The sequence below is a fragment of the Anarhichas minor genome, unplaced genomic scaffold (assembly GCF_050575085.1).
Source record: "Anarhichas minor isolate MPS153535 unplaced genomic scaffold, ASM5057508v1 ptg000009l, whole genome shotgun sequence".
NCBI lineage: Eukaryota > Metazoa > Chordata > Actinopteri > Perciformes > Anarhichadidae > Anarhichas > Anarhichas minor.
The window spans coordinates 1,995,893-2,012,423 of record NW_027466455.1 but is presented as its reverse complement, the minus strand read 5'-3'; the positions used below and the strand labels follow the sequence as shown (position 1 = coordinate 2,012,423).

Genomic DNA, 16,531 nt, shown 5'->3' with positions numbered 1-16,531 from the left:
TACATGTCAATATAATAAAGTAAAGTTATTCTCTATTCTAGAGATGGTGAAGGTTCTCTAAATATGTTATGTCTATAAATGCTGTTTTAAAAATACACATTTATTTTCCTCTTCGTCTTTGAATCTGGTTCCAACGAGCAGACTGAACAGTGTTTTTGTCTGAACAGGGGGCGCATACAGTATATATTTGTTCCTTCTCACCATCTCTGGGATTTCTTCCTCCACATTTTCGCTTATTTTTTTGAGAGAACGCAACTTGCTGACTCCTGTGTAGAGCATTGTCCAGTACAGAAGAAGTTTGTCATTTGGCTCCGGATTATGAATTTCTTCTCCTTCAAAACAAGTGAACCAGGCAAACAAGCGGTGCAGGACGCCGTCTTGCGGTATGTTGTGTTGAGGGGTGCACCCAGGCGGCAACCTTTCGGTTCCGAAACGTGAAGCGAATGCGGAAGTACCCTGAACTTGCATTCTTTCTGATGGCCATCAGGGGACGGCTCCTCTGGTTGCAAAAAAAAGTCTGAGGCAGAAGATGACATCACCTCATGACATGTTCTATGTTTAAAAAATAACTTTATATATAGTAAGGCTCACAGGCAGAAAGTTTTGCTTTTTAATCATCTGCATTTATTACCACTGCACACAATTCATACAAGTTATTACATGACACTTGAAGCAACTGGCAGTATTTCTTCATATAATTTTACATTATGTCCAAAATTATTTTTACATCAGAATCATTTACATGTTTAAAAATTAAAAAAACTCAGCTGATCTGCTTCCTAAAGAATATGTGTGTGTGTGGTTTATGAACACATTTGCCCACAACTGCATCATATTTTCATTCAAGTATTAAGTAGTAAAATTGCTTGATCGGTGGACAGAATTACGTGTCATCATTTATTTCAATAACTTTGTCAGAGTTTGTCGAGGATTCGACTCATAGTAGCAAGCTGGTTAACAAAAGGGCCTTCAAATGCTGAAGCCAATGTATAGATTCAGTTTATCATAAAGCTAATGCATGTTGGAATCAGTCCAGTTGTTTTTCTTTTCGATTTTGGTGATAAATGTCTTGACAACAAGTTCTCTCAATCACTCTAGACACCCCTCCAGCATCAGTTTTGGACATGTCAAGGATGACGTGTCAGGTTCCGCTCTTTACATGCATCCAATGTCTTTTGAAAATAAACATCCGAAGTAGGTTTATTCGGTCTTAAGGTTTACAACAACAAAAAGGTTGTCTGAAAGGTTGTTGTGCCAATGAGACGACGTTAAGGCTTTAAATTGCCTTGACTCATCGTTCTGACGGTCAGTTTTCTGCTTTTAGTCCTGTAACTGTTCTCTCTCCGTCATACCTTCTCTCTGTCTTTTCCTTTCTGTTTCCTCTTTTCCTTTATGAAACAGTGTGCGTTCATACAGTTCTCTCTTTCATACAACCATGAACATGAAGCATATTGTAAATGTATCTGATTTGCTAAAACATGACTTTGTTGGAGAACTGAACATTATAAACATTTCCCGTTTAATACAGTTAATTCAGTCCAAGCCAACGCAAACCAAAGCCCTAAAGTAACAGTTTGAATCAACACATCTTTTATGAAAGGAGTAACACTGGCTGCTTCAACTCATAGTCACAAGAAAGACATAATGATAAGACGACCTCTGTGTCTCATGGGCTTGCTTGGAAACATTTAGAAGCATGTAGACTTCTACTGCTTTATACTTGAGTACGTGCATTCAGTCTCTGTGATGTTCCTTTGTCTTCTAGATCTGTTGACCCTGTGTTCCCTTACAACCGCGTAATGGATGTTTTCTTCATTTCCTTCACGCTGGTAACAAAATATAAACCACAATATTGTACTTGAGAGACATAAAAATTGTGTCCAGAAGCATTGCTGTGCCTGAATGTTTGAATGGTAAAACAGTAGTTAATCTGCACAAAACATACCTCTGCATTTGTTGTGGTGGGAGCTGAACATCTTGCATGAGACTCTGAAAAAGAATAAAAAGTGCCCCGCACTATAAAACCATGTTAAGTGAGCACACAAATAAGCCACAAATAATAGTAGTTACAGTACCTGTACATTCACAGCGGTTTCTCTTGTTCATCATGCAGAGTAAGAAAACCAGTAAGACACTCAGGATGATAGTGAATGCTAAAGCTCCACTCAAGAAATACACCAAGACAAGAGAGTCCTCCTCATCTGTAGAGAGACAGACACCAGGAGACATTACAGAGCTGAAGTCTTAAGAGGAGAACCAACAGGTGAATAGGGTGAAAAGTTAACTAATAGATATATCAACATGAATCTTCCCGAGTTGATTACTTACAATAAGACAATATATATTTTTACATATATTGCATATTGCCTGTGGAAGTATCATACTGACTATATGAATATGAATAAATAACAAAACCTCTGAAGTCACTCACCCTCAAAGTCCAGCTTGGTCCCGTCTCCAAACAGTATGTGTCCACACGAGGCAACAGGACAGTAGTAGGTCCCAGCATGAAACAGATTCAGGCTCTTCATCGGCAGGTTGTAGACACAGGTGTGTGTTTGTGTGTTGGGTTTCCTCTCACACTGATCATTCCTTCCTCCATCAGTGTAAATGAGTCCTGGACGAGATGCTTCAGAGTCTTTGAACCAGTAAACACTGTGTTGTCCATCACAGGTCCCAGTGTGAACTGTACAGTTCAGAGTCACAGAGCCTCCTGGCTGGATGGTCTCAGATGCTGACTGATGGACAGAAGTTGGGACGTTCAAACCTGAACCCTTTACACTGACAAAAGTGCTCTCCTTGAAATCCAAGTCGACTGTATAGCTACTTATAGCACAGTAGTAAGTAGCTGAGTCCGAAATTTGCAGATCTGTTATCCTCAAGTGATATTTACCGACTGCAGCGTCCAATGTGAAGCGTGGATTCTTGAATTCATCATGAAAAGTTGCTTTTGTGTCGTACTTGTAGGAGGTAGAGATGTGCCTTGGTTTCTGTCCAATAATCTGTCTAAACCAGTAAAGCTTTACTGCAAAAAGGTCTTCATAGAAACATTGCAACGTCAAGTTTTCCCCAGTTTGAACTGATAGAAAACTATTCTCTTGATGAACAGACGAGGAGAAATTCAGATCGGTCGTCTGAACTGTAGTGATAGGAGAGACGAAGCAAATACACTTCATGATAACATGAATCAACACAACAGAAGCAATGCCACGAGGAGTGTTCACACACTTTAAAAGATCCAAACTGCAATCACAAAAAACACAACTCACCCATTTTCCACAAGAACAAACATGTCAGATAGAAGACAAACTTTGGAGATGTCATCGTGTTCAAATTCTTGTGTTGAATGAGAACAATCTAGATCCCTTCTACACGTTTCACTCACAAGACTGTTTGATTGGCCAGCAAAAAGTGACACGACATCCTATTTAGGAAACTTGATCACATGCTCACTGCCACCTATAGAGTCAAATCTGTGAGTCAAACCTATAGAGTCAAATATGTGAACCTGTTTGAGGAACAGGTTCACATATTTCGAGATATATGAGGAACATAACGGTTTAAATCACTGGAAAATAATTTGTATTTGAATCAAATACAAACACATCTGTGACGTGACAGTGCAGTTATAATCACTGTGTTTAATAGAAAGGTAACGAAACAGTATTTTGAGCAGTTCCATCCAAGCATCCATACTTGATACTATACTGATATACTCAGCTCTCTTTTCAAGCTGCAGTATGGAGACATAACACTGTACTGTGTGCTACATTAAAGAGGATTATTTTCTTAATATTAATCATTATAAAAAATGTATTCTTCTAAGGCTGCACGAACAATCAAAATAAAATAACTATCAGGCCTCTCTGTATGACCCTAAGTGTGTATCGCTCCACCTGGCAAACTGTGGACAGAAAGAGGAGGGTCAGAACATGGATGTAAATATACCTAGACAGCTGAGTGAAATGTGGTGCAAGAAAAATAAGCGAAAATGTGAAGGAGGAATCCCAGAGATGGTGAGAAGGAACAAATATATACTGTATGCGCCCCCTGTTCAGACAAAAACACTGTTCAGTCTGCTCGTTGGAACCGGATTCAAAGACGAAGAGGAAAATAAATATGTATTTTTTATTGATTAGCATGTAATGCTACCAAAATACTAATAACTTTACATAGTGTTAGACTAATAAAGACATTCATAAAATCATTGTCATAATCATCATATTCCATTTTTGCTAATAGATCCCCTGAAATGCCACACACTGTACCTTTAAGTCCCCCTCCTGTAAAGCCCAGTCTGCTCTGATTGGCTCATGAGGTACATATGCAGCACTGTTGTAAAGGTAGTTCTCAAGCCGTGGGTGGAGATACTCTGATGGGGGGTGGTTTATTCTGAGGAACCTGCATGTGTAAGTGGAGCCAAATCTGAATGGCTTGTTGAATCACATGTTTTCTGATCTGGACGGCCCACAAAGAACTGACTGGATGTCTTATTTCATAATCCAGATACCCAAATATATTTGCACAAGCACTGAACAAGAGAGTTTTTCATGATGTGTTGTCTTTCAGCTGCAGTTTGACTCCAGCGTTTAGAGAGGTAGCAGGTCTTTTACTGTAAACTGGCCAACAGCTTTGTGGCATCTTTCATTCATTATCATAGTTCCATCCATTTTCCTCCGCTTATCCGGGGTCGGGTCGCGGTGGCAGCAGGCCAAGCAGGCTGACCCAGACTTCCCTCTCACCGGCAACATGTTCCAGCTCATTCTGGGGGATCCCGAGGTGTTCCCAGGCCAGCTGGGAGATGTAATCCCTCCAGCGTGTTCTGGGTCTTCCCCGGGGTCTCTTCCCAGTTGGACGTGCCTGGAAAACCTCCAGTGGGAGGCATCCAGGAGGCATCCTAATTAGATACCCGAACCACCTCAGCTGACTCCTTTCGACGCAAAGGAGTAGCGGCTCGACTCCAAGCTCCCTCCTGATGACCGAGCTCCTTACCCTATCTCTAAGGCTGAGCCCGGCCACCCTACGGAGGAAACTCATTTCGGCCACTTGTAGCCGCGACCTTGTCCTTTCGGTCAAGACCCAGAGTTCGTGACCATAGGTGAGGGTAAGAACGTAGACCGACTGGTAAATTGAGAGCTTTGCCTTCCGGCTCAGCTCCCTCTTCACCAAGACGGTCCGGTGCAGTGCCTGCTTTACTGCTGCAGCCACACCGATCCGCCTGTCAATCTCCCGCTCCATCTTACCCTCACTCGTGAACAACACGCCGAGATACTTGAACTCCTTCGCTTGAGCTAGGCACTCCGTCCCCACCTGGAGGGAACAATCCACCGGTTTCCGGCAGAGCACCATGGCCTCAGATTTGGAGGCGCTAACTCTCATCCCCGCCGCTTCACACTCGGCTGCAAACCGCCCCAGTGAATGCTGGAGGTCACGATCCGAGGAGGCTAACAGGACCACATCATCTGCAAACAGCAGAGAGGCGATCCCGAGACCCCCGAACCTGACGTCTCTGCCCCCAGGCTGCGCCTAGATATCCTGTCCGTGAAAGTCACGAACAGGACCGGTGACAAAGGGCAGCCCTGGCGGAGGCCAACACCCACCGGGAACATGTCTGACTTATTGCCGAGAATGCGGACACAGCTCCTACTGCAGTCGTACAGAGACCGGATCGCCCGTTGTAACGGGTCCGGCACCCCATACTCCCGCAGCACCCCCCACAAGAACCCCCAAGGGACCCGGTCGAAAGCCTTCTCCAAGTCCACAGATCACATGTAGACTGGTTGGGCAAACTCCCAGAAACCCTCCAGTAGTCTTGCGAGGGTAAAGAGCTGGTCCACTGTTCCATGGCAGGGACGGAATCTGCATTGCTCCTCTTGAATGTGAGGTTCGACAAACGGTCGGAGCCTCCTTTCCAGCACCCTGGCATAAGCCTTCCCCGGGACGTTGAGTAGTGTGATACCCCGGTAATTCGAGCACACTCTCCGGTCCCCCTTTTTGAAGATGGGAACTACCACGGGCACTGATCCCGACCCCCATGCGACATTGAAGAGGCGTGTCAGCCAGGACAGCCCAACCATGTCCAGCGCTTTCAGCATCTCAGAGCAGATCTCATCCACCCCCGGCGCCTTGCCACCAAGGAGCTTTTTAACTACCTCAGCGGCCTCTGCCAGGGATATGGGTGAGCCCCCCCCTAGGTCTTCAGGCACTGCCTCCTCTGCAGAGGACATGTTGATCGGGTTTAGGAGTTCCTCAAAGTGCTCTTTCCACCGCCCGACGATGTCCCCCATCCGTGTCAGCAGTTCCCCCCCTGCTGAGAACAGCCTGGGGTAAGCCCTGCTTTCCCTTCCTGAGCTGTTGGATGGTTTGCCAGAACCTCCTTGAGGCCAACCGAAAGTCCTTCTCCATGGCCTCCCCGAACTCCTCCCATGCCCGAGTTTTAGCATTCGTGACCACCGCAGCTGCAGCCCTTCTGGCCTGCCGGTACCTGTCAGCTGCTTCAGGAGACCCCTAGGCCAACCAGGCCTTGAAGGTCTCCTTCTTCAGCTTGACGGCTTCCCTCACCTCCGGTGTCCACTACCGGGTTCTCGGGTTGCCGCCACGACAGGCACCGATGACCTTCCGGCCACAGCTCCTACCGGCCACGTCCACAATAGAGGCTTTGAACATGGTCCATTCGGATTCCATGTCCCCAACCTCCCTCAGGATGTGTGAGAAGTTCTTCCAGAGGTGGGAGTTAAAGACCTCCCGGACAGGGTCCACCGCCAGACGTTCCCAGTTCACCCTCACGACACGTATGGGCTTGCCGGGTCTTTCCAACCGGTTACCCCGCCATCTGATCCAACTCACCACCAGGTGGTGATCAGTTGACAGCTCTGCTCCTCTCTTCACCCGAGTGTCCAAGACATACGGCCGCAAATCAAATGATACGATTACAAAGTCGATCATTGATCTCTGGCCTAAGGTGTTCTGGTACCAGGTACACTTATGAGCCACCTTATGTTCGAACATGGTGTTCGTTATGGCCAAACCGTGGCAAGCACAGAAGTCCTATAACGAGACACCATTCGGGTTCAGATCGGGCAAGCCGTTCCTCCCAATCACCCCCCGCCAGGTTTCTCCGTCATTGCCCACATGAGCGTTGAAGTCCCCCAGGAGAACTATGGAGTCGGTAGGTGGCGCCCTTTCCAGGACCCCTCCCACCGACTCCAAGAAGGCCGGATACTCCGAACTGCTGTTTGGTGCATAAGCACAAACCACAGTCAGAGCCTTGCTCACCGCAACCCGTAGGCGCATGAAGTCATTATCATAGTTATCAGCTGAAATACCATTATTAACACAATAATTGGAGATAAAACTTAGCTGAATTTCAGGAGCAGGGCCACGCCTCAGCCACACCCCCGCTTCCGGCCACACTCCTATAAATACCTACCCACTCTAAGCCTCGGCTCGCTCGCGTTTTCCGCACTCGCAACCGGAACACCACACAGAGAAAACAAAAACAAAAACCTTACCTCGCCTAAAACATGGACCTGCCGTCCATCAGGCCATCCGACGATGACGACCAGTTCGCCTCCCCAGAGGCCACCCGTACAGCCCAGGGAAGCACTCGACCTGCCACCCACGAGACGCCGCTAACCGCCATCGAGAGGGTCCAGGCAGCTCAACGCAGCCAAACCCGCCGATCTCCACCACGCCGCCCAGCTGGATCCACCCACCAGAAGCCGACAATACGAAGATTCAGACCCACGGCCATCCTCCAATAACGGTATCAATATCTCGGTGGCAAAGGGAGACCTGCCACCTCCAGACGTAGACAACGGAAATGTAAATCCAGCTCTCTCCTTCTTCGCTCGCTCCAGACCCAGCTCGGGAACGAGCCTCCGACGACTCCGGCTACCTGGCATGCTGCGCTCAAAAACGCCGCCACCCCTCTGCGCTCCAGCAGGGCCCCCATCGAAGACGCACCAGCTGAGATCTCCAACTTGACCATAGTCCGCCTGCTAAGAGCATCGAAGCAACAAAGCAAAACCGTGCCAACTCCTCACAACTTTCCTAAAGTCAGGCTAAAAAAAAAAACACACACAAACGTACCTACATCCAAAACACACCGGCGTAACGTCAACGACCGTGACGCCACCAAGCACCCCCAAGCTCCGCCCTCCAACCCACAAAGTTCCGGGTTGCCAGGTTGCAGCGCGTCACCTCTCATCCCCCTCCACTACCTCAGGAAAACTCAACTTTCCATAGCGGCAACGAGATGCCGACTCTCGCTTCCTCCCTTCAATTTCCACAGTATTCCATCCCACCTCCTGGCCGGATTCACTCGTCTGTCCCTTCGCTGTCCCCTTACACCACCCTTCTTCTGCCTATACCCAGGCACCGGGTTGCCAGGTCTTCTTTCCTCTGTCCCCCTCCCTAAGCGGCAACGGAACGGAAAGCGGCAACGGAACGCAACGCAGCAATGCAGCAAGCAACAACGAATCGATGGATCACAGCAAGCAACAACGGAACGCAACGCAACAACGGAACGCAACGCAACAACAGAATGCAGCAATGCAGTGCAACAACGCAGCAACTGAACGCAGCAACTGAACGCAGCAACGGAACGCAACAACGGAATGCAGCAACGCAGCAACGCAGCAACGCAGCAACGCAGCAACGGAAATTGTTTCAAGCTCAAAGTGCTCCAAATTTCAAATATGTTTATTTTTTATCTTTGATGAAATGAATTTCACATACAAAAACCCACATGTGATTAGGTTATAGAAAACAACAATGACGATGAACACAAAAAGTATGAGTTGATCTTAAAGCTAGAAGCATTTGAGTGACTTTTACAGGGTTGGTGAATCTGAGCTTCTAAATATACTGGTTAAGACATAAAAAACATTTATTTGTAAGAATGAACAAGATACATGGTTTAAAGATAACCTTCTTCAGAACACATAGACAACAATTGAGTATCCTAAATATGCACATTAGCGATGGATAGAAAGATTTAATATTGGCTGCAGACTACGAAGACGATATAAAATCCTGTTTATTTCCAACTCAGATATAAATCTCCATTTCACTTTAAAAGAGAAAACACTGTCTTGCTCAAAAGTAAAAATATAATATGTCCAGTTCTACTGCTTCACGCTGTAGTACACACATTCACTCCAGGTCTGATCCCTCTGTCTTCCTGATCCGTTATGCAGGTCGACACTTAAAGACGCATAATACAGGATTTCTGCATGTTGGTAACCCTGGTAACAGATCATATATAATTTGATCATCAGTAGATTAAACAATATCTAGGAAACAATGCATCGTCCAATTTGAAAAACGTGTCTGAATGGTAATTCATCAGTTAATTTAATTTAACTTTTTCCCATTCAATACAGTTAATTCAGTCCAAGCCAACGCAAACCAAAGCCCTAAAGTAACAGTTTGAATCAACACATCTTTTATGAAAGGAGTAACACTGGCTGCTTCAACTCATAGTCACAAGAAAGACATAATGATAAGACAACTTCTGTGTCTCATGGGCTTGCTTGGAAACACTTAGAAGCATGTAGACTTCTACTGCTTTATACTTGAGTACGTGCATTCAGTCTCTGTGATGTTCTTTTGTCTTCTAGATCTGTTGACCTTGTGTTCCCTTACAACCGCGTAATGGATGTTTTCTTCATTTCTTTCACCCTGGTAACAAAATATAAACCACAATATTGTACTTGAGAGACATATAAAAACGGTGTCCAGAAGCATTGCTGTGCCTGAATGATTGAATGGTAAATCAGTAGATAATCTGCACAAAAAATACCTCTGCATTTGTTGTGGTGGGAGCTGAACATCTTGCATGAGACTCTGTAAAAGAATAAAAAGTGCCCCGCACTATAAAACCGTGTTAAGTGAGCACACACTGTCAGCCAGAAAGAATAGTAGTTACAGTACCTGTACATTCACAGTGGTTTCTCTTGTTCATCATGCAGAGTAAGAACACCAGTAAGACACTCAGGATGATAGTGAATGCTAAAGCTCCACTCAAGAAATACACCAAGACAAGAGAGTCCTCCTCATCTGTAGAGAGACAGACACCAGGAGACATTACAGAGCTGAAGTCTTAAGAGGAGACACAACAGGTGAATAGGATGAAAAGTTAACTAATAGATATATCAACATGAATCTTCCCGAGTTGATTACTTACAATAAGACAATATATATTTTTACATATATTTTATATTGCCTGTGGAAGTAACATACTAACTATATGAATATGAATAAATAATAAAACCTCTGAAGTCACTCACCCTCAAAGTCCAGCTTGGTCCCGTCTCCAAACAGTATGTGTCCACACGAGGCAACAGCACAGTAGTAGGTCCCAGCATGAGACGGATTCAGGCTCTTCATCGGCAGGTTGTAGACACAGGTGTGTGTTTGTGTGTTGGGTTTCCTCTCACACTGATCATTCCTGCCTCCATCAGTGTAAATGAGTCCTGGATGAGATTCTTCAGAGTCTTTGAACCAGTAAACACTGTGTTGTCCATCACAGGTCCCAGTGTGAACTGTACAGTTCAGAGTCACAGAGCCTCCTGGCTGGATGGTGTCAGATGCTGACTGATGGACCAAAGTTGGGACGTTCAAACCTGAACCTTTTACACTGACAGTAGTGCCCTCCTTGAAATCCAAGTCGACTGTATAGCTACTTGCACAGTAGTAAGTAGCTGAGTCCGAAATTTGCAGATCTGTTATCCTCAACTGATATTTACCGACTGCAGCGTCCAATGTGAAGCGTGGATTCTTGAATTCATCATGAAAAGTTGCTTTTGTGTCGTACTTGTAGGAGGTAGAGATGAGACTTGGTTTCTGTCCAATAATCTGTTTATACCAGTAAAGCCTTACTGCAAAAAGGTCTTCATAGAAACATTGCAACGTCAAGTTTTCCCCAGTTTGAACTGATAGAAAACTATTCTTTTGATGAACAGACGAGGAGAAATTCAGATCGGTCGTCTGAACTGTAGTGATAGGAGAGACGAAGCAAATACACTTCATGATAACATGAATCAACACATCAGAAGCAATGCCACGAGGAGTGTTCACACACTTTAAAAGATCCAAACTGCAATCACAAAAAACACAACTCACCCATTTTCCACAAGAACAAACATGTCAGATAGAAGACAAACTTTGGAGATGTCATCGTGTTCAAATTCTTGTGTTGAATGAGAACAATCTAGATCCTTCTACACGTTTCACTCAGAAGACTGTTTGATTGGCCAGCAAAAAGTGACACGACATCCTATTTAGGAAACTTGATCACATGCTCACTGCCACCTATAGAGTCAAATCTGTGAGTCAAACCTATAGAGTCAAATATGTGAACCTGTTTGAGGAACAGGTTCACATATTTCAAGATATATGAGGAACATGACGGTTTAAATCACTAGAAATTTGTATCATATACAAACACATCTGTGACGTGACAGTGCAGTTATAATCACTGTGTTTAATAGAAAGGTAACAAACAGTATTTTGAGCAGTTCAATCCAAGCATCCATACTTGATACTATACTGATATACTCAGCTCTCTTTTCAAGCTGCAGTAGGGAGACATAACACTGTACTGTGTGCTACATTAAAGAGGATTATTTTCTTAATATTAATCATAATAAAAAATGTATTCATCTAAGGCTGCACAAATAATTAAAATATAATGTCAATCAGGCCTCTCTGTATGACCTTAAGTGTGTATCGCTCCACCTGGCAAACTGTGGGCAGGAAGAGGAGGGTCAGAACATCGATGTAAATATACCTAGACAGCTGAGTGAAATGTGGTGCAAGAAAAAAAAGTGAAAATGTGGAGGAGGAATCCCAGAGATGGTGAGAAGGAACAAATATATTCTGTATGCGCCTCCTGTTCAGACAAAAACACTGTTGAGTCTGCTCGTTGGAACCAGATTTAAATATGTATTTTTTATTGATTCGCATGTAATGCTACCAAAACTAATAACTTTACATCGTGTTAGACTAATAAAGACATTAATAAAAACATAGTCATAATCATCATATTCCATTTCTGCTAATAGATCCCCTGAAATGCCACGCACTGTACCTTTAAGTCCCCCTCCTGTAAAGCCCAGTCTGCTCTGATTGGCTCATGAGGTACATATGCAGCACTGTTGTAAAGGTAGTTCTCAAGCCGTGGGTGGAGATACTCTGATGGGGGGGGCGGTTTATTCTGAGGAACCTGCATGTGGAAGTGGAGCCAAATCTGAATGGCTTGTTGAATCACATGTTTTGTGATCTAGACGGCCCACAAAGAACTGACTGGATGTCTTATTTCATACTTCAGATACCCAAATATATTTGCACAAGCACTGAACAAGAGAGTTTTTCATGATGTGATGACTCCAGCGTTTAGAGAGGCAGCAGCTCTTTTACTGTAAACTGACATAGATATGGAAACGCCTTTGTCAAATACATTCAGACATCACGAACATTAACTCACATGACTGATCAGCTGTTTCTTCTGTCAGCGTCTTTATGGATGTACAGTATATTGCTTTTGTCACCAAACAACATGAAACATGTCCAACACCAGCCGACATGAAGGACAATTCAAACTTGCCCAATTGAAACTAATTCATGAGGACTTCTCTTAATTTTTGGCAAGTTGACAAAACTACACAGCCTAGATTATCGCTCCAAACCAGTTGATGGAAATCCACCTAATTCGCATTTGTTATATGCGCCATTTCAAAAGTACATTTAAAATTCACTTGACAGTTGAATGAGAACAGGGCTGTTGTGAGGCCACTGCAGATCTATGGTCAAGGTGAACTATGGGATCATACAGGACTCTGACAGTAACACAGTCTGAGCTTTTAGGTCAATAAAAGAAACACCTTCTTGTGCCGGAACAATTAAGTTTCACAACTTGTTGGTGTGGGTGAGGTCAACCACATTCTCTGTTATACATGTTTGAAGAAGCCCCTTAATCATCATGTGCACAGAAATAGTTTCAAGCTCAAAATGCTGCAAATTTCAAATATGTTTATTTTTTATCATTGATGACATGAATTTGACATATAAAAACCCACATGTGATTAGGTTATAGAAAACAACAATGAGGATGAACACATGAAGTATGAGATGATCTTAAAGCTAGAAGCATTTGAGTGACTTTTACAGGGTCGGTGAATCTGAGCTTCTAAATATACTGGTTAAGATATAAAAAACATTTATTTATGAAAAAGAATCTAGATACAAAAGATAACCTTCTTCAGACCACACAGACAACACATGAGTATCCTAAATATTCACATTAGCGAACAATAGAAAGATTTAATATTGGCTGCAGACTACGAAGACGATATAAAATCCTATTGATTTCCAACTTAGATATAAATCTCCTGTCTTGTTCAAAAGTCCAGTTCTACTGCTTCACGTTGTAGTACACACATTCACTCCAGGTCTGATCCCTCTGTCTTCTTGATCCGTTGTGCAGGTCGACACTTAAAGACGCATAATACAGGATCTCTGCGTTTTGGTAACCCTGGGAACAAATCATATATAATTTGATCATTATTAGATTAAACAATATCCAGGAAACAATGCATTGTCAATGAAAAAAAGGTGTCTGAATGGTAATTCATCAGTTAATTTAATTACATTTTTATTCACCTGTGCGTTTGCTGTGGAGGGAGCTGGGAATCCTGCGTGAGACTCTGGTTGTAAAACAGAAAATCTTTTTTATTCAAAAGCTAAATTCAGTGAACACAAGCTGCCAGTTACAAACAGCATAGTTACCTGTGCTTTGGCAGCTGTTTCTCTTGTTCATCATGCACACTGAGAGAGCCAGTAAAACACTCAGGATGGTGATGAACGTAAAAGCTCCACTCAAGAGATACACGGAGACAAGAGAGTCCAGCTCATCTGCAGAGAGACAGACAGCAGAAACATGTCGCTTTTAAGCACCAATGAGACAAAACAACCTCGGCTAAACAAGTCACTCACCCTCAAAGTCCAGCTTGGTCCCGTCTCCAAACAGTATGTGTCCACACGAGGCAACAGCACAGTAGTAGGTCCCAGCATGAGACGGATTCAGGCTCTTCATCGGCAGGTTGTAGACACAGGTGTGTGTTTGTGTGTTGGGTTTCCTCTCACACTGATCATTCCTGCCTCCATCAGTGTAAATGAGTCCTGGATGAGATTCTTCAGAGTCTTTGAACCAGTAAACACTGTGTTGTCCATCACAGGTCCCAGTGTGAACTGTACAGTTCAGAGTCACAGAGCCTCCTGGCTGGACTGATTTAGACTCTGGCTGCTGAACTTCAGAGTCACTCATCACATTTGCACCTTGGTGAAGAAATCAAAGAATTTTGATCACTAGTGTAGTGGCAGCTTATTTTACCGTCCTTCTTGGCCACTTCTTGCAGGATGTAAAGGGTTCTGACTCGCGTAGACTACCATGTCCAACTTACGTGCTCTTGCAGGCTAAACTTTTCTTGCTAGCTGTCCAAAGATGAGGCTCGTAGCTCTTAGTTAAAAGTAGTTTTATTCCATTTAAAAAATAAACAAGATCCTTAGTAATAACTGGAGTACTAAAACATTGACCTTATGCTGGCTATAACTAAAAAGTCTATAATCTGCGGTCAGAAAAATTGTTGCTCCACATCCTGCTCCATCAAAGCCTAACTTACACTGAAAACTCATTTAAAGGAGTCAACCAATAATTATCCAGTAGCAGGACAGAATAGAGAAGCCTTTATCTTCAAAGGGCAAAAACACACATTTGAAGCACATTTTACAACATGACCAATCTTTTAACTCTATTATATAGTAAACATTCTAAAGGGCATAACACACATACTTTTGCAATAAACATAAAACACAAAAACTGTTAAGAATACAAAATGGCTCTTACAACTAGCATTATGTTCACATTACCGTGAGCATTTAAGCTGCGTTAACTGGAATACAGAGAATGAATACCTTTCAGCATCAAAAAGGTTCCTGATCCAAATTGAATGTCTTTGAACTGCAAGACTCCGCAGAAGTATGTTCCAGCGTCTTCCCATGTTGTTGCAGATATGCTCAGGTGACTGTTGATTCTGTCAAACTTGATTGAATAACGGAAATGAGATTCATCAGCAAATACAGTGTAGTTGTAGAAATAATTGAATGCCGCCACAAGCTGTAGACCCTCGCCTGGAGTGAATCTGTACCACACTCTTTTTTTCAGTTCACTCTTTATGTGACATTCAATGGTCGCCGAGTCTCCGAGCTTCACTGCTTGGAACGCAACAGGCTGAGAGATGTCGCTTAGCTGTGCAGCACCTGAAATATATAGACGGAGATGTGGTCAGCTCTGTGTTTGCCGGCACTCATGAAAAGGATTTTTCTTACTTACTCAAAGACCAGAGCAGGAAAACATTCACAAAGTGCAGCATCATCTTGTCAGCACTGTCTGTCCTCAGAAGTACGGCTTCTTCTCCACAGCAGTTCTGACTGAAGCAATAGCAGACAACAAATTCATCACTTGTCCTACATTCTGCCACATCCTACACGTCTGATTGGTTCGTCATCCTCACCTTGCAGAATATGGTTGGCTGGATGACATTGAGGCAAAAAAATCGAATCAAACCTTGGCCTGTTTTGACATCTGTGTCAACAGAATGTATGTTAGTTGATTGAATGGCAACACACACATGTAAGCCAGGCAAAAATGGAAACTGCAATTTAGATGCATACTTTCCAGAAGAAAGGAGGAGTTCTCGAACTGAAAGTGTGTCTACATGCATAAGGAAACATACCTACATGCTGGTAGGAAAAAAAAGGTGTGTGAGGGTAACAGATCCAAGAACAGCTGTATTATAACACTTGGTTGCACTGACCTGAATAAAGTGAAGCGGGTGCATTTTAGAAGATTAACAAACTTCAACCACAGCCTCGTTTTCACAAAACACTGACCCCAGCTTTCAGAGGGACTACTTCTTCAGTAGAAAGTAGTTCCGCTTAAGTTTGTAACACTATTTCTGGAAATGCATGCTTCTTGTGGTTTTTAAAAAATCATTACTTTTTGACCTTGTTGCATTGGGGCACAGGCACAGTATTTCTAGACAAAAATTGCAAAAACCCCGACCAATCAGCTTCCTGGGAGGAGCTACTGACAGCTATGGCTGTGGTTTAGGTGTGTGTGTGACACGACACAGAGAGACTGTTTGTTCTTTCCAAACAAAAATGGCAGCTCCTAAAGAGGTTAGAGTTTGATTGACATATGGTTCATCCAATCACCTGCCAAGTATTTTTTTGAAGGTGCCATTTTCCAAACAGTCGCAAATGACGGCTTCTTAGAGGTTCTGTGTAACAAACCATCTAATGGATCAGGTATTTGATAATTCCTCCTATGTAGAGACCTTTAAATGTGTTTTGTCACACAGAGAAAAATGGCAGGTGTCCCGATTATTATTTTGATTGAGATGTGAATTCTGTAGTTAGGTGGAGTTGAGAGAACGCAACTTGCTGACGCCTGTGTAGAGCATTGACC

At 43.6% G+C, this 16,531-nt stretch overlaps 3 protein-coding genes across 3 annotated transcripts; all 3 read right to left on the bottom strand.

The window, feature by feature from the left end:
- Positions 1–1,706: 1,706 nt before the first annotated feature.
- On the bottom strand, positions 1,707–3,324 carry LOC142945904 (uncharacterized). The gene is made up of 5 exons (XM_076086841.1): positions 3,270–3,324; positions 2,432–3,139; positions 2,076–2,201; positions 1,946–1,989; positions 1,707–1,826 (listed from the first exon to the last, which is right to left on the bottom strand). Exons 1-5 carry the CDS (start codon positions 3,322–3,324, stop codon positions 1,707–1,709), a joined length of 1,053 nt encoding a protein of 350 aa, XP_075942956.1.
- Positions 3,325–9,128: 5,804 nt separating this feature from the next.
- LOC142945905 (uncharacterized) lies at positions 9,129–11,182 on the bottom strand. Its single transcript, XM_076086842.1, has 5 exons — positions 11,128–11,182; positions 10,293–10,997; positions 9,937–10,062; positions 9,806–9,849; positions 9,129–9,248 (listed from the first exon to the last, which is right to left on the bottom strand). The coding sequence occupies exons 1-5, from the start codon at positions 11,180–11,182 to the stop codon at positions 9,129–9,131; spliced, it is 1,050 nt and encodes a 349-aa protein (XP_075942957.1).
- Positions 11,183–13,417: 2,235 nt separating this feature from the next.
- On the bottom strand, positions 13,418–15,437 carry LOC142945903 (uncharacterized). Its single transcript, XM_076086840.1, has 6 exons — positions 15,395–15,437; positions 14,977–15,321; positions 13,999–14,340; positions 13,792–13,917; positions 13,666–13,709; positions 13,418–13,537 (listed from the first exon to the last, which is right to left on the bottom strand). The coding sequence occupies exons 1-6, from the start codon at positions 15,435–15,437 to the stop codon at positions 13,418–13,420; spliced, it is 1,020 nt and encodes a 339-aa protein (XP_075942955.1).
- Positions 15,438–16,531: the final 1,094 nt, after the last annotated feature.